General features: G+C 42.0%; 1 protein-coding gene across 1 annotated transcript in view; it reads right to left on the bottom strand.

The window, feature by feature from the left end:
* Positions 1–26,395, bottom strand: part of CMTR1 (cap methyltransferase 1) — a gene marked incomplete at its 5' end in the record, with an annotated part of 59,390 nt that overhangs the window by 4,035 nt on the left and 28,960 nt on the right. Inside the window, 7 exons of the mRNA XM_079712938.1 lie at positions 1,292–1,360; positions 2,219–2,310; positions 2,983–3,105; positions 4,009–4,140; positions 5,141–5,209; positions 5,720–5,777; positions 6,541–6,597. Coding sequence (XP_079569064.1) covers positions 1,292–1,360; positions 2,219–2,310; positions 2,983–3,105; positions 4,009–4,140; positions 5,141–5,209; positions 5,720–5,777; positions 6,541–6,597 — 600 coding nt within the window. The remainder of the gene's footprint in view (positions 1–1,291; positions 1,361–2,218; positions 2,311–2,982; positions 3,106–4,008; positions 4,141–5,140; positions 5,210–5,719; positions 5,778–6,540; positions 6,598–26,395) is intronic.

Below are 26,395 nucleotides of genomic sequence, written 5' to 3'. Positions count from 1 at the left end.
CACCTTCTGCCTCAGGCCCTGCACCACCCAACCCACCAAGAATGAGGACCCTTAGCCTGTCACTGCCGTCCTCCACAGACAAGCCCTAGGTTTCAGAGCTGCCAAGCATCCCCTGGAGCCTGCCCCAGGGCACCTGGGGAGCACAGCTATGGTTCAGGAAGTCAGGTGGGGGAAAGAGGAAGGTCTGGCAGATGAAGATGTCCCTGTCAGCATTCCCACCCTGGGTTACGGTCACCATCTCTAGAGGCCAGAACACCAAGGGCCAGGCTCTTGCCCAGGTCTGTCTACATGGATTTTAGGCCTTCCTGTAACAGAGTTGCTTCCAAATCGTCCTAATAGGCCTATTACCATTAGGGGTGAGGAGACCCCCCCTACCCAGGATGCAGGGCTCCTGTTTGATGCCCAGCCCTCCACCTCTGGGGGCCCCTGAACACGCCTTTGGAACTGCTACTGAGTAAGGTGCCCAGAAGCCAAGCAACCAAACTGTCACAAGCAACAGAGACAGGACCCCTGGAAGCTGCTTCTCAGGACCCGGCAGACAGGACATTTTAAAGCACAAGAAATTACTTTTAGATTTTCAGAAGACTTCTAAAAGTGCATTCCCACTACTGGATTTAATCCTATGTAAATCTGTATTAAAAAGAATAATGAAAATGATTTTGATAAAATGTAAATAGATACCTCAGTCTGTAGTCACATGAAGCCCCAAAGATAATAACCTCAGACCTCAGCCCAGACTGGAAAAGTCTGTTCCATCTGTCTGCTCCCTGACTGTTACCCTCTCAAGGCCTAGAACTTTTACATTACCTAACGTGGCAACAAACCATGGCCTTCTTTCCATGCACCAAGGATCCCATTACCTCAAACCAACCTTTTCTTTTTCATGTTCAAAAACTCCCATTCCCTCAGCACCCTTTTCTTACCTGAAAAAAATGAAAAGGCCGGGATTGATATGCTAATGATACTCAAGCATGAATGTGTGGCTCACAAGGTGTGTTAGTGCTCTCAGAAGCACGTGCGTCTTAAATGAGGATGCCTTAACCCTGAGGAACGAACCTCTCCTGTGGAGGTTGGCCCACTGTGACAGGCAGGATGGGGGATACTCTGGGGCAAAGGAGTCACCTACCCAGCACCCCCAAGCAAATCACTCAATGGCAGTCTGATCTCTAATGCCAGCCTGGCCTGGTCTCCCCCACTGAGCCCTCCCACCCCTCACAGGACAGAGGGGCAGGCACTAGCCAGAAAGAAGCAATGAGAGAGGAGGATCTGGGGGGAGAGATGATCTGCTCACCTGATGGGATTCATGTCAGGCCGACTGGGCTTGGAAACAGCTTTCACAAATTTCTCAGCAAGCTGAATTCTACAATCCAAACAGAGTCTCTCAGAGGCAAGTAAGGGTATCTTTACCAGCACCCGCACCCCCAGGGCATTGTCATGGCACCAGTGAGAGAACACTCCTGAATCTGCAGCAAAACTGCTCCAAGAGGCAGCACTCATGTCTCCCAGGAAGCCCACCCTTGCCCTTCTCGTGATGTCGTCATGAACGCCCTCTCCCCCGCTCTGGACTCTGACCTCTACTTTCAATACATCTTGGTTGGTTTTCCTGAAGTGTAACTTCGGCTGTGTTCAGTCACCTCCACCAGAACTTCAAGCATCATCTTTATTCTGTGCATTGGCTCCTTCACCCCAAACCACAGATACCACAGTGCGCCCACTCAGATGAACCAACTTAGGAGTGACTTCAGCACCATGGCGGTGTAAGATGTCTCTCCTTTTTGTACCCCCCTTTTAAACGACTGATTAGGCACCTATCCACGAACAAAAGTACCTCTGTGGGAGTTTTGGGATCAGATAAACTGACTTAAGTGGGACCACCAAGAACAGAACACATTCTTCAGAGGAGAAGACCCTCCCTCTTCCCCATAAGGTCACCCTCTTGCTCAACCTTAAAACAAACATCACCTCTGATCTGAACAGCTGAGGCAAAATGGAGTATGCTAGTATGTATGAAATCAAGGCCCAAGTCCTGGTAACCGGAAGTGCCAACACCAATTTCTCACCCTGCCCTTGGAACCAGCTAGTGGGTAGAAGAGGGAAACTCTAAGGATGCGCTTAAGCAGAGAAAGCCTGGGTGAGGCCCAAGCCACAGAGGCTGCCGCCACAGAGCTGCCCTGGCCCACCCCGGCCCACCTTCCCTCCCCCAGGGCCCAGGTCAGACCGTTGGTTAAAGTGCTGCTCCCGCACGTCGCTGCCATTCAGCACAAGGACATCGAGGATGTGGATGGCACTAATCTTCCGCTGGGCCTTCCCCTAGAAGGACAAGTACACTGCCCACCCTGCCAGGAATTGGCCTGGGGCTCACTCCGCCCACTGTGGCACACTGGCCTCCATTCTACGTATAGCCGGGGGAAGGGAAGGGCTCTAAACACAGGATATTTCTCTCACCTCCCTCCCAGTTGATTCTCAGCACCAGGCTGGCCCATGCTTCTGAGCAGACAGAGGCCTGAGGTGATGGGTGATGAGCCCCCTTGAATCTCAAACCCAGTGAGGCTGCCGCCATGGTGCTCCAGCAGGACCTGGCTTCCCACTCTGGCCAACTGTTCCCACTGACTGTTCTGAAAGTTATCTGTATGGCTGTAATACCCAGAGCTCATGGGAAATAACAAGTTGCTTCTTTCCCAAGGAATCCTTGGTCAATAACAATCAGCAGCTAAAAAATATGCAGCAGGTTCACCAGGGACTTTGCTACACAGAGATGATCAAGATCTCCTAAAGGAGACTGTGGTCCTTCCTACCTGAATATGCCATGGCTTAGAGCAACTACTCAAGGAGGAGGAGTGCTACAAAGCACTCGCCAGGCCCTGGGCCCTGTCAGGCACCACATACACATAACCCAGTTAACTCGGGGCATGGGGGCGAAGGGACAGGCCCAGCTGTTCCCCAGATGGCAGAGCCATACACGTGAGCAGAACCACCTCTAACCTCCCCTTTCAGCTCATGGACAATCTCCACAGAGAGCAGAGTGTCCCGGGGTAGCTCTGTCTTCAGGTCCAGCTTGACCCAGCGGTCTGACTGGCGGCCATCCCATGTGTAGATCTGAGACTTCTATGGGCAGAGAGAAAGGGCCAGGTCAGGCAGACAAAGACATTGAGTGGTGAGAAGCTCAGCTCTCAAAAGGGCTTTTAGTTGGTGGCTACAAGCTGATGGGGCTGGGAAATGCCAGAAGAAAAGGTCTCAGAGAGATTAGTCAGTTATACTTCGTACACTATAATGACAGTGTTGTCCTCCAATGCCTCAGTGGAAGAGGAGAGCTCTGACTCTGTCCCACTGGGAGGGAACAGGCTCAGGGCACCACTCAAGAGGCCTGAGTTCATGATCAGAGGCCCTCAAGAAAGATCCAGCTTGGTGTATGTCTGAAGTGGGTTTGGTGAAGGGTCCGGAGAGCAGAGCAGAGAGAAAGTAAAAAAAGATAAAGTGTGAGAGGACACAGAGAAACTAAGTGAGGAAGAAGAGATAAAACTATAAAGACAACCCAGAGTGGAAAGAAAGAGCAATGAGGACTTAACCCAATTAAGATATAGAACTGCCAAGGTTTTCCCTCACCTCATTTTAGACTCCAAAGACAGGGGATGACATGGGATGGTGGTGGTGTTGCAAAGAAATAGCTGCATGGGCTCAAGCCAGCTTAGCCTACTGACCATCCTGCTAGCCTAGGAAGCTCCACATCACAAGAAAGGAGGCAGTGTTCCTCCCTTTAGCGATACATGGAGGTAAATAAGCAAATACATGGATAAATGAAAGATAGAAAGAATGAATGAATGATGTTTGGCTAACTCAGAGGAAGGAAGGAAGTGAAGTTTCAAGAAATACCTTCCCTGCGGTCAAAGCTCCAGCTCCTTGGTGCCAAGAGAACATGCACCAAGTGTGGCAGGCAGCTGTCCAGATTCCCATAGACAGACAGCAAGCTTCCACCACCCAAGCTGGGTAGGAAGCCAGCTGCAGACTTACCCCCAGGCCGATGAGGAACTTCTGCTCACTGCCAGACACCATGCAGCGGTAGTCGAGCACTGGGCGGATCTTCTCCAGGGTTTTGGAAGTAAGCAGCGTGGGCTTATAGCTGAAGATGTCGATCTCGGTGCCCTGCAGCCCCGGGTCAGAGAAAACACGGCTGGGTTGGGGGAAGGGACAGGCGCTCAGTACGGGTGCCTGGGGGGTGGGGGGTGGGGGGTGGGTCAGGGAGTTAGGGCAGGCTTGGGGAGGGGAGGGACAGGAAGCACTTGCTGTCTGAAACATGCCCCCTGCTCTACCTCCACATGCACTAACTGGGATCTAATTCTGTCTGCTTGGAGTGTTCCTTTAGGACCTATTAGGAGAGCCTGGGAAAGGAAAGAACACCAAGTCCCCAGAGTATGGATCGATTTACCAGAGCTATAAGGAAATGTCACCAGAATATAAAAGCCTCCCCTTCAATAAAACTGAAGGCAAAGACTTGCAAGCAGTTGGTTTGAAAGCAGTTAAGTAATCTCTCTACCCATTCAGAAAAATTTACACGTGCTATTTTTTTTTTGAGGTCATCTTGAACCTCATTCTCCAGTCCCTAACCCTACAAAACCAGCACAGTGGCCCATGATCTGGGCCAGATTTAAATAAAGCCCAGGGAAAAGCTGGAAGTCAGGTGGTAGGAAAACACAGGGCAGAAGAATTCTGAGGACCACTCACCAGAAACAGAACAGGGAGCCTAAGTTTAGGCCAGATCCACTGTGAGCTCTCCTGGCAGCCCCTCCTGGCCCTCTGACCAGCTCCCCAGCCTAAGATCATCCCATACTTCATGTCTCCCCTGCAGGCACACTCACAGGACCCTAAACTTGCCAGGGAGTGAGAGCCAGCACCACCCTTTGGGCGGCAGGAATGCTGAACAGAACACATCTAGGGCCAAGGATCTTCAGGCAGCCTGATGGGCTCCCAGGGAACTCAACACCCTACACCAAAAGTTCCCATCTGTGGTGGCCTCAGCCCAGCCCCTGGGAACCCATGTGGTACCTGCACAAGCCCTCTGGAGGCCAGGCATCTGGGGGTCTCAGTGATACTACATCTAATTAGGCCTCTCTAACTTTTTATTTTCACCAGATACCAAGCTTACCTGGATTAGCTCGAAGAACTTAGATTTTGGGTCTGTGGAAGAAGGAGCAACTCTAGCCTGGTCTGGGATCTAAAACAAGACAGCAAAGAGCTTTGGTTTTCAAACACACTTTTGACCAAGGCTGTGTGTGAGTCTACGCAGGCAAGGGCATAGGCTCAGGCTGGGCAAGAGGAAATGGCATACAACAAAGGAAGCTGGGGGTGGGGAGTGGAGTTGGCTAATTCAGTCACTGCTTCCTTTCAGGCCCTGTGGTAGCACACCCCAAAGGCCACTTACCTTTCTCTGGGGCTCTCTGTGGTCAGTGTTGCTACCCAGGGCCACCAGCAGGAAAATGAGGCTTGTTTACCCACCACCCTTGTCCATGCTAACCAGCCTGCAGGGCTAAACGAGCAGTGAAAGGGCCAAGGAGGTTACTCCCAACAATGCTGAGACATCCAATTCTGGAGTGCTGTGAGGGTAGGCAGACCTCTTCACTGGGGCGGGGGCGGGGAACCCTAAGGTGACCGGGTCGGGAGTCAGTCCCATTCTTCTTTAAAGTTTCCCTGCCCTGGAGCAAAAACGGGCTGGGGAGACACTCACCCCCCAAAGCCGGAGGCACTCTTTCCGGATCTCTGCCTGCCGAGGCTCACTCAGTGTCCTGGGAAAATGAAGCCGGTAAATGACTAATACCTCAAAGACATACAAGGAGTGTGCCTCCTGCGCACCCATCAGAACCTCAGAGAGAGGACGTCTGTGTGTACATGCACATACGAGGCCAAGTTGCCATTACCCAGGGTGCTTATAAGACTCCCATGCCTCTGCCTCTTGGAGACGGGAGCTCAGATGTACACAAAATGAGATGACCTCCTTGTCCCACCACAAAGGGAAGGGAGGAGACCACCCTCCTGACCACCCTGGATGTCAGGGTCCCCACACACCCTTCTTCCAATTACCCATCAGCACATGCTGGCTCCTCTGACAAAGGCCACATTGAGTCCATCCCGGTGGATGTCACCACGTCCCAGAAAGCTGAATTAACTTATGCTCACCCCCTACCAGAGGTTATCCTTGACCAGTCCTACATCTCCTCTTTTGATCACTCTTTACTCTGTGTCCCCTGAGCATTAGATGTTCTACGCGTGCTATGCCACTCTACATCCTCTGATGCACTGTTAACAACTTTCCTGTATCCTTTTCCTGGGTTACTCTTGTCTGTCCAAAGACAACATAATCTTTGAGGGCAAGGTTCATGCCATATGCTTCTTTGGCATCCTTCACAGACTACAGCAAAGTATGAGATTAAAAAAGTAGGTATTTTTAAACGTTTGTGTAAATGAAATAAACAGAGAGCTCAGGAGGAGGAACAAAACTTAAAGATCTTCCCTTGAAATAGGTGAATTCTGGAAAGGGGCAACACTCACGTGTCTTGAACAAAGGCATGGATTTTGGCCAGAGCTTTGATCTGCAGACTACAATGGCTAGAAGAAAAAAAATGATTTTTATCTCAGAAGGATTACCAAAAAAGACAGCCAATAGACATCAGGACAGAGAAGTTTAGCCAGAGCAATGGCCATCTATGTTTGAGGGAGGGGCTAGAGAGTCAAAAGAGAAACCCCTCGACCATACCCTTAAGGTACCTGATGAAGGCTTAGGGTAAAGCAGAAGAACTGAGTCAAACCTTCCAGACACTCAGATCCCAAGTCCAGCTAAAAGGAAGGTTCTGATAGCATCCTTAAAAATTTGAAAGCAGTAGTGAATTGATTCTTTTTTTTTTTTTTTTTTAAAGAATCTTAGTTTTGCAGGATCTTAGTTCCCCAACCAGGGATCGAAAAACTGTGCCCCCTGCAGTGGAAGCGTGGAATCCTAACCACTGGACCACCAGGGAATTCTCTGAACTGATTCTAAATAAAGCAACAACAGAGTGCAGACCCAGTTCAACTACACACTAAACTGACTTACCTGCACTAACAGCTGCCCTTTCTACTTTAGGCTCCATGACTCTTTTAGACACAACGTCTGGCTTCTAATTTTAAAAGTGAGACGTGATAAAGCAAGAAAATGTGACCCACTGACAAGATGGAAAACAGTCCAATAGAACAAAACCCAGAGGTGATCCAAGTTTTGGAATTATCAGACAGGACCTTTAAAATAATTGTGAAAAACATGTTAAAGGATCTAGTGGAAAAGGTATAACATGAATAAAAGATGGAGAATATTGGCAGAGATATAAAAACTGTATTTTGGGGACCTCCCTAATGGTGCAGTGGTTAAGACTCCATGCTCCCAATGCAGGGGGCCTGGGTTCGATCCCTAGCCAAGGAACTAGATCCCACATGCATGCGCAACTAAGAGTTTGCATGCCACAACTCAGGAGCCCGCATGCCGCAACTAGGGAGCCCATGTGCCGCAACTAAGGAGCCCACCTGCCGCAACCAAAGGAGCCCACATGCTGCAACTAAGGAGGCCATGAGCCGCAACTAAGACCCGGCACAACCAAATAAATTAATTAATTAAAATAAATAAATAAATAATAAAAACTGAATTTTTAAAAAGCAAAAACTCTAGAAATGAAAAATATGATATTAGCAATAATTGTTTTTTTACTTATTTAATTTACTGACGTATAGTTGATTTACAATATTATGTTAGTTGCAGGTATACAACACAGTGATTCAAAATTTTAATATATTACACTCTATTTAAAGTTATAAAATATTGGCTATATATCCTTGTAGCTTATATATTTTACACGTAGTAGTTTGTACCTGTTAATCCCCTACCCCTATCTTGCCCCTCCCCTCCTCCCTCTCCCCACTGGCAACCACTAGTTTGTTCTCTAAATCTGTGAGTCTGTTTCTGTTTTATTATTCATTCATTTATTTTTTAGATTCCACATATAAGTGATAACATACAGTATTTGTCTTTCTCTGTCTGACTGATTTCACTAAGGTCCATCACTCTAGGTCCATCCATATTATTGCAAATGGCAGAATTTCATTCTTTTTATGACTGAGTAATAAATATTCCATTGTGTGTGTGTATCTATATATCTATATATCTATATCTATATATCTATATCTATATATATATCTCACATCTTCTTTATCCATTCAGCTGTTGATGGACACTTAGGTTGCTTCCATATCTTGGCTGTTATAAATAATGCTGCTATGAACAGTGGGATGCAGTCTTTTCAAATTAGTGTTTGTTTTCTCTGTATAAATATCCAGGAGTGGTATTGCTGGATCACATGTTGGATCAGTTTTTTGAGGAACCTCCACACTGTTTTCCACAGTAGCTGCACCAATTTACATTCTCACCAACAGTGTAGTAGGGTTTCCTTTTCTCCACATCCTCACCAACATTTGTTGTTTGATGATGACCATTCTGACAAGTGCAAGGTGATCTCATTTGATTTGCATTTCTCTGATTATTAGTGATACTGAGCACCTTTTCATATGCCTGTTGGCCATCTGTATGTCTTCCTTGGGAAAATGTCTATTCAGGTCTTCTGCCCATTTTTTTAATTGGATGGTTTGTTTTTATTGATATTTGAATTATATGAACTGTTTCCATATTTTGGATATTAACCTTTTATCAGTCATATTGTTTGCAAATATTTTCTCCCATTCAGTAGGTGGTCTTTTCATTTTGTTGGTTTCCTTTGCTGTGCAAAAGCTTTTAAGTTTAATTAGGTGGAATTTCTTTATTTTTGTTTCCTTTGCCTTAGGACCTGATCCCCCCCCAAATTTCTATACTTTATGTCAAAGAGTGTTCTGCCCTTGTTTTCTTCTAGTTTTATGGTTTCTGGTCTTACATGAGTCTTTAATCCATTTTGAGTTTATTTTTGTACATGGTGTGAGAAGATGTTCTAATTTCGTTCTCTTACATGTAGCTGACCAGTTTTCCCAGCACCACTTATTGAAGAGACTGTCTTTTCTCCATTGTATATTCTTGCTTTGTCATAGATTAACTGACAAAATATAAAATGCCTCAAATTCTAAATTCAATGAAAATATCCTTCGAAAGAGAAATAAATGTATTTTCAAAAGACAAAAGCTGAAGGAATTACTCTCCAACAGACTTGCACTAAAAAAGTAATTCTAAAATAAATTCTTTAGGCTTAAGGGAAATATCCCATTTATGTATATACCACATTTTCTTTATCCATTCATCTGTCAATGGACATTTAGGTTGTTTCCAAATCTTGGTTATTGTGAATAATGCTGCAGTGAACATTGGTGGGGGGGAGGGGGGGCTCATATCTTTTTGTGATCCTAATTTCAGTTCTTTTGGATAAATACTCAGAAGTAGAATTGCTGGATCTTATGGTAGTTCTGTTTTTTTCTTTATTGCACCGACTAGTTCCTCCAGTATAATATTGAATTGAAGGGTGAAAACAGACATCTTTACCTTATTCTTGATTTTAAGTATAAAGTATTTAACCACTAAGTATGATGTTAGCTGTAGGTAGGTTTTTTGTAGATGTCCTTTACCAGATTGTTTTCTTCTATTCCTAGTTTGCTGAGAGTTTTTAATCATGAATGGATGTTTAATTTTGTCAAATAGTCTTTTTGTATCTATAAAAATTATTATTTTTCTTCTTTATTCCTTTAATACAATGAAGTACAATGAATGATTTTCAAAAGGTATACAGATGTTGCATTTTTAGATAAACTCCAGTTGGTCACGAGTATCACTTATATATATTGCTAAATTTGATTTACTAACATTTTATTAAGGATTTTTATGTCTACGTTCATGAGGGGTATTAATTTATAAATCTGTAGTCTTTTGAAGTTTTTGTCTTGTTTAAATATCTATATATTTAAATGCTATAAATTTCCCTTTATTAATCCCTTTTTAATTCCTTTAAATATATATATATATAAAGGAATATATATATTTATCTAGTCATCTGTCAATGGACATTAAAAGGCATATAAATTGGAAAGGAAAGCATACAATTATTTATTTGCAGAAGACATGGTTATATATGTAAAAAATCTTAATGAATCTACCAAACTACTAGAACTAAAAAGTAAATTAAGCATTCACACAAAATATGTAGTCAATATACAAAAATCAATTGTATTTCCATATACTAGCAATGAACAATTAGAAAAGGAAATTTTTAAAACACAATTTACAATAGCATCCAAACCCATAAAATTCTTAGAAATAAATTTAACCAAAGATGTATAACACCTCTATACTGAAAACTATAAAACTGCTGAGAAACATTAAAGAACCTAAATAAATGGTTACTTTTTGGTTCATGTATGGGGAGATTCAATATTGTTAAGCTGTCAATTCTCCCCCAAATTGACCTATAAATTTAATGTAATCTCCATCAAAAATCCAGCAGGCCTACTGTAGAAATTGAAAAGATGATTCTAAAATTTATATGGAAATGCAAAACAAAACAAAAAGAACACCTGGACTAGCTAATACAATCTTGAAAAAGAAGAACAAAGATTGAGAACATATACTATCTGATCTCAAGATGACTTTTTTCAAGGTACGGTCATCAAGAAACATAACAAAGGACAGACAAACAGATTAATGGAAACAAAAGAGTGCCCTGGGGCTTCCCTGGTGGCGCAGTGGTTGAGAGTCCGCCTGCCGATGCAGGGGACACGGGTTCATGCCCCGGTCCGGGAAGATCCCACATGCCGCGGAGCGACTGGGCCTGTGAGCCATGGCCGCTGAGCCTGTGCGTCCGGAGCCTGTGCTCCGCAACGGGAGAGGCCACAACAGTGAGACGCCCGCGTACCACAAAAACAAACAAACAAATAAACAAACAAACAAAAAAAACAGAGTCCCCTGGATAAAATCACACATATACAGTCAAATAATTTTCAACAAGGGTGCCAAAGCAATTAAATGGGAAAAGGAATAGTATTTTCAACAAATGGTGCTAGAACTGGATATCTATATGGAAAAAAAGAACTTCGACCACTACATCATACCATATACAAAAATTAATTTCAGATGGATTACGGACCTAAACATATAAGCTAAAATTATAAAACTTCTAGATGAAAGCAGGAGAATACTTTCATGACTTCAGTATAAGTGAAAAATTTTTAGAGAAAACAAAAATCACCAACAAAAAGAAAAAACTGATAAACTGGATTTCAGCAGCAAAATTTAAAACTTCTAGGCAGGGCTTCCCTGGTGGCGCAGTGGTTGAGAGTCCGCCTGCCGATGCAGGGGACACGGGTTCGTGCCCCAGTCTGGGAAGATCCTGCATGCCACGGAGCGGCTGGGCCCGTGAGCCATGGCCGCTGAGCCTGCGCATCTGGAGCCTGTGCTCCGCAACGGGAGAGGCCACAACAGTGAGAGGCCCGCGTACGGCAAAAAAAAAAAAAAAAAAACTTCTAGGCAATTCAATTGAAAAGGAAGAAGTAAAATTATCTCAGTTCGCAGATGACAGACCTTTTATGCAAAAAACCCTGAAGATTCCACAATAAACTGTTATAATAATCAAAATTCAGCCAACTTGCAGGATACAAAATCAACAGACAAAAATCAGTCACATCTCTATACACTAACAATGAACAATCTCAAAATGAAATTAACAACTCTAGCTACAATAGCATCAAAAATAAAATAATGAGGAATAAATTAAATCAAGGAAGTGAAATACGTACACTGAAAGCTACATAACGCTGCTGAACGAAATGAAAAGAGACATAAATAAATAAATGGAAGGGCATGCTGTGTTCATGGATTGGAAGACTATTGTTAACATGACAATAATACCCGAAGCAATCTACAGATTCAGTACAATCCCTACCAAAATCCCAATGGCAGTTTCTGCAGAAATAGAAAAATCCATCCTAGAAATCATATGGAAACTAAGAGGATCCCAAATAGCCAAAACAATACTGCAAATGAAGAACAAAGCTGGGGACCTCATATATCCTGAATTCAAAAAAACTTACTACAACACTGCAGTAAAACAGTGTGGTACTGGTATCAAGACCAATGGAACAGAATAGAGAGCTCAGAAATAAACCCTCATATATATGATCAAATGATTTTCAACAAGAGTGCCAAGGCATTCCATGGGGAATGGATAGTCTTTTCAACAAATGGTGCTGGGAAAACTGGATATCCACATGCAAAAGAATAAAGTTAGACTCTTACTTTACACCATCTATAAAAATCAATTCAAAATGGATCAAAGGCCTAAACATAAGAGCTAGAACTATGAAACTCTCAGAAGAAAACAGGGAAAAGCTTCATGACACTGGATTTAGGAATGGACTTGAAGCATAGGCAATAAAAGAAAAAAACAGATAAAATGGACTTCATCAAAATTTAAAACTTCTGTGCATCAAAGGACACAATCAATATAGTAAAAAATCAACCCACAGAATGCGAAAAAATATTTTCAAATCATATATCTGATTAACGGATTAATACCCAGAATGTATAAAGAACTCCTATAACTCAACAACAAAAATCAAACAAACCAATTTAAAAATGGGCAGGGCTTCCCTGGTGGCGCAGTGGTTAAGAATCCGCCTGCCAGGGCTTCCCTGGTGGCGCAGTGGTTGAGAGTCCGCCTGCCAATGCAGGGGACACGGGTTCGTGCCCCGGTCCTGGAAGATCCCACATGCTGCGGAGCGGCTGGGCCCATGAGCTATGGCCACTGAGCCTGCGCGTCCAGAGCCTGTGCTCCACAATGGGAGAGGCCACAACAGTGAGAGGCCCGCGTACCACACACACACAAAAAAAGAATCCGCCTGCCAATGCAGGGGACACGGGTTCGATCCCTGGCCTGGGAAGATCCCACATGCTGCAGAGCAACTAAGCCTGTGTACCACAACTACTGAGACCACGTGCCATAACTACTGAAGCCCACACACCTAGAGCCTGTGCTCCACAACAAGAGAAGCCACTACAATGAGAAGCCCATGCACCACAACAAAGAGTAGTCCCCGCTCACTGCAGCTAGAGAAAGCCCACACACAGCAACAAAGACCCAACACAGCCAAAAATAAATAAATACAATAAATTTATTAAAAAAAGAAAAAAAAATGGGCAAAGGGAGGTGTGGCCACGATGGCAGAGTAGGAAGACCCTGAGTTCACCTCTTCACATGGGACACCAAAATTACAATTATTTAGAGAGCAACTGGCTATGAGAACAACCTGAAGACTACCAGAAGAGATTTGCTAGATATAAAGAAGAAACCACAATGAGATGGGTAGGAGGGGTAGAGATGTGGTATAGTCAAAACCCACACCCTTGGGTAGGTAACTCACAAATGGAAGGATAATCACAACTGCCCAGGTTCTCCCCAAGGACTGAGGCATCTGAGCCCTGGATTGGATTCCCCAGCCCAGGGGCTTTGCACCAGGAAGATGAGCCCCATAATGTCTGGCTTTGAAGGCCAGTGGGGCTTACTTACAAGAGAGCTGGAGGGCTGTAGGAGACAGAGACTCCACTCTTAAAGGGCACATGCAAATTCTCACATACTCCCAAGTCCCAGCACTCAGGCAGTAATTGTAAAGGAGGCTGCATGAGACCCACTTGGTGATCTTGGAGAGTCTCCCAGAGAGACAGGAGGCCACTGGGACTCCTCCTGGGGACACAGATGCTAGCAACAGCCATTTTGGGGGAGCTTATTCTACCATGAGGACAGTGGTGTGTGCAAGTGCCATTTTGGTGTCCTCCCTCTACCTATTAGTGCTGGGGGCTTGCCCACCCACCAATGGGCTAGCACCAGTCCTGAGACCCCCCCCCAGCCCCTTTTGACAGCTGCCCTAGGACTCAGCCCCATCCACAAGCAGCCAGCACCAGCCCCTGGTCCCCCAGGGCCCCACAGCCACCACTCCAGGATCAGGCCCCACCCACCAGAGGGTCAGCACCAGCCCCAGGACCCTCCTGGGACAGGCAGTCAGCCACAATGGGACCCAGCCCCGCCCACTAGCAAGCTGGTAACTACCACACAAGGTAGGGCCTGGCGGCCAACTGGGTCAGGGGCCAGCCCCACCTAACAGCACACCCACAATAGTCAACCCTGCCACAACCGAAGGGCCCATGCAGCCCATAGCCCTAGAGCCCATACCTCTGGTAACCAGAGAGGAGTGTGTTGCTGGGCCCCATACGACATCTCCTATATAAGTCCACTTCTCCTAGGCTGGGAAATGTAACCAACCTACCTAATACATAGAAATAAACAGAGAATCAGGCAAAGTGAGGAATATATCCCAAATGAAGACATAAGACAAAACCCCAGAAGAATTAAGCGAGGTGGAGATAAGCAATCTACTCAATCAAGGGTTCAAGGTAATAATCATAAGGAAGCTTAATGAACTCGGTGAATGGATGAACACAGTAAGAAGTTTAACAAAGAGTTAAAAAATATAAAGAAGAATCAAACAGAGCTGAAGAATTTAATAACTTAAATAAAAAACACACTAGAGGGCTTCCCTGGTGGCGCAGTGGTTGAGAATCTGCCCGCCAATGCAGGGTACACGGGTTCGAGCCCTGGTCTGGGAAGATCCCACATGCCGCGGAGCAACTAGGCCCGTGAGCCACAACTACTGAGCCTGCGCGTCTGGAGCTTGTGCTCCACAACAAGAGAGGCCGCGACATTGAGAGGCCCACGCACCGTGATGAAGAGTGGCCTCCGCTCGCCGCAACTAGAGAAAGCCCACGCACAGAAACGAAGACCCAACACAGCCATAAATAAATAAATAAATAAATAAATAAATAAAAATTTTTTAAAAATGACCTCCTTAATGGGTTTAAATAAACTGTTTAAAAAATAAAAACACACTAGAAGGAATCAGCAGTGGATTTGATGATACAGAGAAATAGATAAGTGAACTGGAAGACAGAATAGTATAAATCGCCTAAGCTGAAAAGAAAAAAGAAAAAAGAATTTTAAAAAATGAGGACAGGGCTTCCCTGGTGGCGCAGTGGTTGAGAGTCCGCCTGCCGATGCAGGGGACACGGGTTCGTGCCCTGGTCCGGGAAGATCCCACATGCCGCGGAGCGGCTGGGCCCGTGAGCCATGGCCGCTGAGCCTGCGCGTCCGGAGCCTGTGCTCCGCAATGGGAGAGGCCACAACACTGAGAGGCCCGCGTACCACAAAAAAAAAAAAAAAAAAAAAATGAGGACAGGGCTTCCCTGGTGGCGCAGTGGTTGGGAGTCCGCCTGCGGATGCAGGGGACGCGGGTTCGTGCCCCGGTCTGGGAGGATCCCATATGCCATGGAGTGGCTGGGCCCGTGAGCCATGGCCGCTGGGCCTGCACGTCTGGAGCCTGTGCTCTGCAATGGGAGAGGCCACAGCAGTGAGAGGCCCGCGTACCACAAAAAATAAAAAAAATAAAATAAAAATGAGGACAGTTTAAGAGAACTTTGGGACAACATCAATCATACTAACATCTGCATTATGGAGGTCCCAGAAGCAAAAAAGAGAGAAATGGGGGCAGAGAACTTATTTGAGGAGAAAATAGCTCAAAACTTCCCTAACCTAGGAAAGAAAACAGACATCCAGGAAACACAGAAGTCCAGGCAACACAGAGAGTCCCAAACAAGATGAACCCAAAGAGGTCAACACCAAGACACACTATAATTAAATGGCAAAAATTAAAAGATAAAGACAGAATCTTAAAAGCTGCAAGAGAAGGGCAACTAGTTACATACATGGGAATTCCCATAAGACTGTCAGCTGACTTTTCAACAGAAAATTTGCAGACCAGAAGGGAGTGGCATAATATATTCAAAGTGATGAAAGGGGAAAAAAATCTACAACCAAGAATACTCTACCTTCCAAGAACATCATTCAGACTTGAAGGAGAGATAAAGATTTTCATAAACAAGCAAAAGCTGAGAGAGTTCAACAACACTAAACCAGCTTTACAATAAATGTTTAAAGGGACTTCTCAAAGCAGAAAAGGCCACAACCATAAATACAAAAATTAAAAAAGGAAAAATCCCATTGATAAAGGCAGATATACAGTAAAGTTCACAAATCAGCCACTTATAAAGCTATTAGGAAGGGTTAAAGACAAAAATAGTAAAATAATTTATATCCAAAATAAGTAGTTAAGGGACACACAAACAGAAGTACATAAAATATGATGTCAAAAATGTTAAACGTGGGAGGGGGAAGAGGGAAGTACAAATGCAAGGTGTTTAGAATGATTCAAACTTAAGAGATCATCAACTTAATAATCACATATATATATATATAGATTGTTATGTATTAACCTGACAGTAACCACAAACCAAAACCTTTTATAAATACACATACAAATGAGAAAGGAATCCAAACATAACACTAAAGACATTCATCAAATCATAAGGTAAGAGAGCAAAAGAAAAAGAAAGGAGCCAAAAAGAATGCAAAAACAACCAGAAAACAGTGAACAAAATGGCAGTAAGTACATACCTATCAATAATTACTTTAAATGCAAATGAACTAAATGCTCCAATCAAAAGACATGCAGTGGCTGAATGGATTAAAAAACAAGACCCACATATATGCTTCCTGTAAGACTCACTTCAGATCTAAAGACACACAGAGACTGAACGTGAGGGGATGGAAAAGATACTCCATGCAAATGGAAACTAAAAGAAAGCTGGGGTAGCTATACCCGTATCAGATGAAATAGACTCTAAAACAAAACTGTAACAAGAGACAGAGAAGAACATTATACTATGATAAAGGGATCAGTCCAACAAGAAGATATAACAATTATAAATATATAGGCATACAACATAGGAGCACCTAAATACATACAGCAAATATTAACAAACATAAAGGGAGATATTGACAGTAACACAATAACAGTAGGGGACTTTAGCACCCTACTTACATCAATGGACAGATCATCCAGAAAGAAAATCAATAAGGAAACACTGGCCTTATATAACACATTAGACCAGATTGACTCAATAGATATATACATAGAACATTCCATCCAAAAGCAGTAGAATACACATTATTTTCAAGTACACGTGAAACATTCTCAGGATGGATCACATGCTAGGCCACAAACCAAGTCTCCATAAATTTATAAAGACTGAAATCATACCAAGCATTGTTTCCAACCACAAGGTATGAAACTGGAAATCAAGTACAAGAAAAAAACTGCAAAAAACAAACATGTGGAGGCTAAACAGTATGCTACTAAACAACTAATGGGTCACTGAAGAAATCAAAGAGGAAATAAAAAAATACCTAAAGTCAAATGAAAATGGAAACACAATGATCCAAAAACCTATGGGACAGTTCTAAGGGGGAAATTTATAGCAATACAAGCCTACCTCAGGAAATAAGAAAAATATCAAATAATCTAACTGTACACCTCCTTTATGAACTAGAGAAAGAAAAAGAAACAAAACCCAAAGTTAGTAGAAGGAAAGAAATAAAGATCAGAGCAGAAAGAAATGAAATAGAGGCTGAAGAAAACAATAGAAAAGATCAATGAAACTAAAAGCTGGTTCTTTGAAAAGATAAACAAAATTGATAAACTTTTAGCAAAATTCATCAAGAAAAAAAGAGAGAGGGCCGAGATAAATAAAATCAGAATGAAAGAGAAGTCACAATCGACACCACAGAAATACAAAGGAAATTTTAAAATTACTACAATTATATTGACAACCTAGGAAAAATGGATAAATTCCTAGAAATATACAATCTCTTAAGACTGAATTAAGAAGAAATAGAATCCGTTGAATGAATGGATAAAGAAAATGTGGTATATATATATATATACACACACACACACATATATATATAATGGAATATTACTCAGCCATTAAAAAGAATGAAATAATGCCATTTGCAGCAACACGGATGGACCTAGAGATTATCATATTAAGTGAAGTAAGTCAGAAAGAGAAAGACAAATGCCATATGATATTACTTATATGTGGAATCTAAAATACGACACAAATGAACATATCTATGAAACACAAACTGACTCACAGACATAGAGAACAGACTTGTGGTTGCCAGGGGGGAGTGCGGAGGGAGAGAGAAGGATTGGGAGTTTGCGATTAGCAGGTGCAAACTATTATATATAGGATGGATAAACAACAAGGTTCTACTGTATAGCACACGGAAATATATTCAATATCCTATGATAAACCATAATGGAAAAGAATATAAACGAGTATATATATGTGTAACTGAGTCACTTTACTGTATAGCAGAAATTAAACATAACACTGTAAATCAACTATACTGCAATAAAATTTTTTTAAAAAGAAGAAATAGAAAATATGAACAGAGTGATTACCAATGATAAAACTGAATCAGTAAAAACAAACAAACAAAAAACCTCCCAACAAACAAAAGTCCAGGACCAGACAGCTTCACAGGTGAATTCTAACAAACATGTAAAGAAGAGTTAATACCTCTTTCTCGAACTACTCTAAAAAACTGAAGAGAAAGGAATGCTTCTGAACTCATTCTACTAGGCTAGCATCACCCTGCTACCAAAACCAAAGACACCACAAAAAAAGAAAATTACAGGCTAAATATCAATTATAAACACAGATGTAAAAATTCTCAACAAAATATTAGCAAACTGAACTCAACAATGCTTTAAAAAGATTAAGACTGGGGCTTCCCTGGTGGCGCAGTGGTTGAGAATCTGCCTGCTAATGCAGGGGACAGGGGTTCGAGTCCTGGTCTGGGAGGATCCCACATGCCGCGGAGCAACTGGGCCCGTGAGCCACAACTACTGAGCCTGCGTGTCTGGAGCCTGTGCTCCGCAACAAGAGAGGCCACGATAGTGAGAGGCCCGCACACTGCGATGAAGAGTGGCCTCCGCTTGCCACAACTAGAGAAAGCCCTCACACAGAAACGAAGACCCAACACAGCAAAAATAAATAAATTAATTAATAAACTCCTACCTCCAACATCTTAAAAAAAAAAAAAAAGATTAAGACCATGATCAAATGGAATTTATCCCAGGGGTGCAAGGATGGTTCAATATCTGCAAATCAATCAACATAATACACCACATCAACAAACTGAATAAAAATCGTATGATTATCTCCATAGATACAGAAAAAGTTTTTGACAAAACTCAACATCCATTTATGATGAAAAAAACTCTCAACAAAGTTGGTAGAGAGAACATATCTCAACATAATAAAGGCCATAGATGACAAACCTACAGCCGACATCATACCCAACAGTGAAAAGCTGTAAATCTTTCCTCTAAGATCAGGAACAAGACAAGAGTGCTCACTCTCGCCACTTTTACTCAACATCATCGTATTGGAAGTCCTAGCCACAGCAATCACACAAGAAAAAGAAATAAAAGGTATCCAAACTGGACAGGAAGAAGTAAAATTGTTACTGTTTGCAGATGACATGATACTATATACAGAAAATCCTACAGATGCCACCAAAATGTTATTAGAATAAATGAACTCAGTAAAGTTGTAGGATACAAAATTAATATACTGAAATCTGTTGCATTTCTATACACTAACAACAAACTATCAGAAAGAGAAATTAAGAAAACAATACCATTTACAACTGCATCAAAAAGATGAAATACCTACAAATAAATCTAACCAAGGTGGTAAAAAGACGTGTACTCAGAAAACTATAAGACATTGATTCATTCAAGAAACTGAAGATAACAAAACCAAATGAAAAGATATACTTTCCATTTGGATGGAAGAATATTGGATTGGAAGAATGGATTCCAGTGGGTTGGAAGAATATTGTTAAAATGACCATACTACCCAAGGCAATCTACAGAGTCAGTGCAATCCTTATCAAAATACCATGGCATTTTTCACAGAACTAGAACAAATAATTCTAAAATTTGTGTGAAACCGTAAAAGACCACAAATATCCAAAACAACCTTCAGAAGAAGAACAAAGCTGGAGGTGTCACACTCCCTAATTTCAAACTAGGGAAATAGGGTCAATTAATCTATGACAATGGAGGCAAGAATATACAATGGGGAAAAAACAGCCTCTTCAATAAACAGTGTTGGGAAAACTGGATAGCTACATGCCAAAGAATCAAACTGGCCTACTTTCTCACTCCATACACAAAAATAAACTCAAAATAGATTGAAGACTTAAATATAAGTAAGACTTGAAACCATAAAACTTCCAGAAGAAAACACAGGCAGTATGCTCTTTGACATCAGTCTTAGCAATTTTTTTTTTGATATGTCTCCTTAGGCAAGGGAAACAAAAATAAACAAATGGCACTACATCAAAAGCTAAAAGGCTTTTGCACAGCAATGGGAGGGAGATATTTGCAAACAATATATCTGATAAGGGGTTATAATCCAAAATATATAAAGAACTCATACAACTCAACATCAAAAAAAAATAAACACCTAGATGAATGGATAAAGAAGATGTGGTGTATATATATACATAATGGAATATACTCAACTATAAAAAAAGAAAAATGCCATTTGCAGCAACGTGGATGGACCTAGAGATTATCATACTAAGTAAGTCAAAGACAAATTCATACTATATCACTTATATGTGGAATCTAAAAAAATTATGCATATGTACTTGTTTACAAAACAGACTAACAGAAATACTCACAGACACTGAAAACAAATTTACGGTTACCCAAGAGGGAAGAGGAGGGGAGTGATAAATTAGGAGTTTGGGATTATCAAATATAAACTATATAAAATAAATAAACAACAAGGTCCTACTGTATAACACAGGGAACTATATTCAATATCTTATAATAAACTATAATGGAAAAGAATCTGAAAAATACACATGTTATATATATATATAAAAAACTGAATCACTTTGCTGTACACTAGAAACTAACACAACATTGTAAATCAACTATACTTCAATTTAAAAATAAAACACCTGATTAAAAAATGGGCAGAGGATCTGAATAGACCTTTTTCTGTGGAAGACATACAGATGGACAACAAACACATGAAAAGATCATCACTAATCATCAAGAAAATGCAAATCAAAACCACAATGAGATATCACCTCCCCATCAGAATAGCTGTTATCAAAAAGACAACAAATAACAAGTGTTGGCGAGGATATGGAGAAAAAGGAACATTCGTGCACTACTGGTAGGAATGTAAATTGGTACAGCCACTATGGAAAGCAGTATGGAGGCTCCTCAAAAAATTAAAAATAGAACTACCATATGATCTAGCAATTCCACTCCTGGCTATTTTTCTGAAGAAAACATAAATGCTAATTCAAAAAGATATATGCACCCCTATGTTCACTGCAGCATTATTTACAATAGCCAATATACAGAAGCAACCTAAGTGTCCATCAACAGATGAATAAAGAAGATGTGGTATATATACACAAAGGAATATTACTCAGCCATAAAAAAGAATGAAATCTTGCCATTTGCAACAACATGGATGGACCTAGAGAGTATTATGCTAAGTAAAATAAGTCAGAGAAAGATAAATACTGTATGACTTCACTTATGTGGAATCTAAAAAACAAAACAAATGAACAAACAGAACAGAACAGAAATAGACTCATAGATACAGAGAACAAACTGGTGGTTGCCAGAGGGGAGGGGAGTGGGGGGCAATGAGTGAAGTCAGAGAGGGAGATTAAGAGGTACAAACTTCCAGTTATAAAATAAATAAGTCATAATATGCAATGTACAGCATAGAGAATATAGTCAATAACTTTTTATGGTGACAGATGGTAACTAGACTGCGGTGAACATTTTGTAATGTATAAAAATATCAAATCACTATGTTGTACACCTAAAACTAATATGATATTGTAAGTCAATTATACTTCAATAAAAAATAAAATTTTAAAAATAAAAATGGGCAAAAGACTTGAATAGACATTTCTCCAAAGAAGATATACAAACAGCCAATTTGCATATGAAAACATACTCAACATCATTACTCACTACGGAAATGCAAACCAAAACTACAATGACCAGTTCAGACCCATTAGGATGGCTAAAGTGTTGGAGAAGATGTGAAGAAATTGGAACCCTGGTGCATTGCTGGTGAGAATGTAAAATGGTGCAGCAATCCCACTTCCAGAGGTATACCCAGACAAACTGAAAGCAGGGACACAAACAGTTACTTTGCACACCAATATTCATGGCAGTATTACTCTCAATAGCTAAAATGTGGGGAAAACCCAAATGTCCATCAACAGCTGAATGGATAAACAAAATGTGGTATGTACATATAATGAATTATTAATTAGCCTTTAAAAAGGAATGAAATCCTGACACATGCTACAACATGATCAATCTTGAAAACATTATGCTAAGTGAAACAGCCAGACACAAAACGACAATTAGTGTATGAATGCACTTATATGAGGTACCTGCAATAAGCAAATTCATAGAGATAGAAAATAACGGAGGATACCAATGGCTGGGGATAAGGGGAATGGGAGTTACTGTTTCATAGGTAGAGAGTTTATGCTTTGGATGGTTAAAAAGTTCTGGAAATGAATCGTGGTGATGGTTGCACAACAATGTGAATATACTTACTGCCACTGAATTATACATTTTAAAAAGGGTTAAAATGATAAATTTTATGTTATGTACATATATTTTTAAATTTATTTATTTATTTATTTATTTATTTATTTATTTTTGGCTGTGTTGAGTCTTCATTGCTGTGCGCGGGCTTTCTCTAGTTGCGGTGAGTGGCGGCTACTCTTCATTGCAGTGTGCGGGCTTCTCATTGTTGTGGCTTCTCTTGTTGCAGAGCATGGGCTCTAGGCATGCAGGCTTCAGTAGCTGTGGCATGTGGGCTCAGTAGTTGTGGCTTGCGAGCTCTAGAGCTCAGGCTCAGTAGTTGTGGTGCATGGGCTTAGTTGTTCCACGGCATGTGGGATCTTCCTGGGCCAGGGCTCGAACCTGTGTCCCCTGCATTGGCAGACGGATTCTTAACCACTGTGACACCAGGGAAGCCCCCTGTTATGTATATTTTACAATTTAAAAAAGGACTCAGGGCTTCCCTGGTGGCGCAGTAGTTGAGAGTCCGCCTGCCAATGCAGGGGACACGGGTTCGTGCCCCAGTCCGAGCGGCTAGGCCCATGAGCCATGGCCGCTGGGCTTGCGCGTCCGGGGCCTGTGCTCCGCAACAGGAGAGGTCACAACAGTGAGAGGCCCGTGTACCACAAAAAAAAAAAAAAAAAAAAGACTCAAAAAAATTTTTAACTTCTGCTTATCAAAAGACACCATTAAAATGAATAGGCAAACCACAGATTGGGGAAAGGTATTCACAACACACCAGACTTGCATTCAGAATATATAAATAATTCCTACAACTTAATAAAAATGCAAATCAATTTACAGGTTGCTTAAGCACTCTGTGCAGTTGGGAGCATTGAGAAGTCCAGTTTTGCCATGCGTCCACACACACCCATATCAGATGGCAGCGTGGCTCAACAAAAAGAAGTCCAATTATTCAACACACTTTTGGAAGATTTAGCCACAGCAATCAGAGAAGAAAAAGAAATAAAAGGAATCCAAATTGGAAAAGAAGAAGTAAAGCTGTCACTGTTTGCAGATGACATGATACTATACATAGAGAATCCCAAAGATGCTACCAGAAAACTAATAGAGCTAATCAATGAATTTGGTAAAGTAGCAGGATACAAAATTAATGCACAGAAATCTCTGGCATTCCTATACACTAATGATGAAAAATCTGAAAGAGAAATTAAGGGAACACTCCCATTTACCACTGCAACAAAAAGAATAAAGTACCTAGGAATAAACTTACCTAAGGAGACAAAAGACCTGTATGCAGAAAACTATAAGACACTGATGAAAGAAATTAAAGATTATACAAACAGGTACAGAGATATACCATGTTCTTGGATTGGAAGAATCAACATTGTGAAAATGACTATACTACCCAAAGCAATCTACAGATTCAATGCAATCCTTATCAAACTACTAATGGCATTTTCACAGAACTAGAACAAAAAATTTCACAATTTGTATGGAAACACAAAAGATCCCGAATAGCCAAAGCAATCTTGAGAAAGAAAAACGGAGCTGGAGGAATCAGGCTCCCGGACTTCAGACTGTACTACAAAGCTACAGTAATCAAGACAGTATGGGACTTCCCTGGTGGCGCAGTGGTTAAGAATCCACCTCCCAGTGCAGGGGACACGGGTTTGAGCCCTGGTCCGGGAAGATCCCACATGCCGTGGAGCAACTAAGCCTGTGCGCCACAACTACTGAGCCTGTGCTCTAGAGCCCACAGCCACAACTACTGAGCCCACATGCTGCAACTACTGAAGCCCGCGTGCCTAGAGCCTGTGCTCCACAACAAGAGAAGCCACCACAATGAGAAGCCCGCGCATGGCAATGAAGAGTAGCCCCCGCTAACTGAAACCAGAGAAAGCCTGCACACAGCAATGAAGACCCAACACAGCCATAAAGAAATTAAAAAAAAAAAAAAAAAAAAAGACAGTATGGTACTGGCACAAAAACAGAAATACAGATCAATGGAACAGGCTAGAAAGCCCAGAGGTAAACCCACGCACATATGGTCACCTTATTTATTATTATTTTTTTTTTGCGGTATGCGGGCCTCTCACTGTGTGGCCTCTCCCACTGCGGAGCACAGGCTCCGGACGCGCAGGCTCAGCGGCCATGGCTCACGGGCCTAGCCACTCCGCGGCATGTGGGATCTTCCCAGACCGGGGTACAAACCCGTGTCCCCTGCATCAGGAGGCGGACTCTCAACCACTGCACCACCAGGGAAGCCCGATGGTCACCTTATTTTTGATAAGGGAGGCAAGAATATACAGTGGAGAAAAGACAGCCTCTTCAATAAGTGGTGCTGGGAAAACTGGACAGCTACATGTAAAAGAATGAAATTAGAACACTCCCTAACACCATACACAAAAATAAACTCAAAATGGATTAAAGACCTAAATGTAAGGCCAGACACTATCAAACTCTTAGAGGAAAACATAGGCAGAACACTCTATGACATAAATCACAGCAAGGTCCTTTTTGACCCACCCCCTAGAGAAATGGAAATAAGAACAAAAATAAACAAATGGGACCTAATGAAACCTAAAAGCTTCTGCACAGCAAAGGAAACCATAAACAAGATGAAAAGACAACCCTCAGAACGGGAGCAAATATTTGCAAATGAAGCAACTGACAAAGGATTAATCTCAAAAATTTACAAGCAGTTCATGCAGCTCAATATCAAAAAAACAAACAACCCAATCCAAAAATGGGCAGAAGACCTAAACAGACATTTCTCTAAAGAAAATATACAGATTGCCAACAAACACATGAAAGGATGCTCAACAGCACTAATCACTAGAGAAATGCAAATCAAAACTACAATGAGGTATCACCTCACACCAGTCAGAATGTCCATAATCAAAAAATCTACAAACAATAAATGCTGGAGAGGGTGTGGAGAAAGGGAACCCTCCTGTGCTGTTGGTGGGAATGTAAATTGATACAGCCACTATGGAGAACAGTATGGAGGGTCCTTTAAAAACTAAAAATAGAACTATCATATGACCCAGCAATCCCCCTACTGGGCATATACCCTGAGAAAACCATAATTCAAAAAGAATCATGTACCACAATGTTCACTGCAGCTCTATTTACGATAGCCAGGACATGGAAGGAACTTCTCTGGGAGACTTGGGATTGTACTCTTAGAATGACCTTTACAACACCTGTTTGGCCCCCCTAAGAAAGCACTTCTATTGATTCATTGTCACTATACAACTCTCCAACCTATCTAGAAAACTGTTCAATAAGGCTTGCCCACTTAGCAAACTGAGCCAACTGTCACAACTTTAAATTATCACCACTAATGGGGAAGGGGGAAAACAATTAATGAAGGTTAAAAAAAACCCAAAAACCAGCATTCACATGGTCTATTTGGGGAACTCATGGACTGGCAAAAGCTTTGGTAACAGAAATTTCCGAAGCATGTTATATATTTGCTTTCCAGCCATCTCTTGCTTCCAACAAGGGGACTTCACAGGGCAACAAACTATGATGGCCTTTTACAAATGGAAGCAATTAAAGGGAAATTACTCCTTCCTCTGAGGACACAGAACAAGTCTGCTCTCTGTCAGGTTTCACTATCATACTCAGGCTCCCATGGGCAGGGGTATGCCAGCCAGGCTCCCACTGGCCACCCTTGTGACAGGGCATGGGAGCAGGATGAAAGTTCTCAAGGTACCCAAAGTCCCAGGGAGCCCTGGAATGAGCAGACCAATCCCAGTTACCAATTTTTCAAAATTAACAAAGTGATACCAACAGCCGG

The sequence above is a fragment of the Hyperoodon ampullatus genome (genome assembly GCF_949752795.1).
Source record: "Hyperoodon ampullatus genome assembly, chromosome: 10".
Lineage (NCBI taxonomy): Eukaryota > Metazoa > Chordata > Mammalia > Artiodactyla > Ziphiidae > Hyperoodon > Hyperoodon ampullatus.
This window is presented reverse-complemented; position numbering and strand designations above follow the sequence as displayed.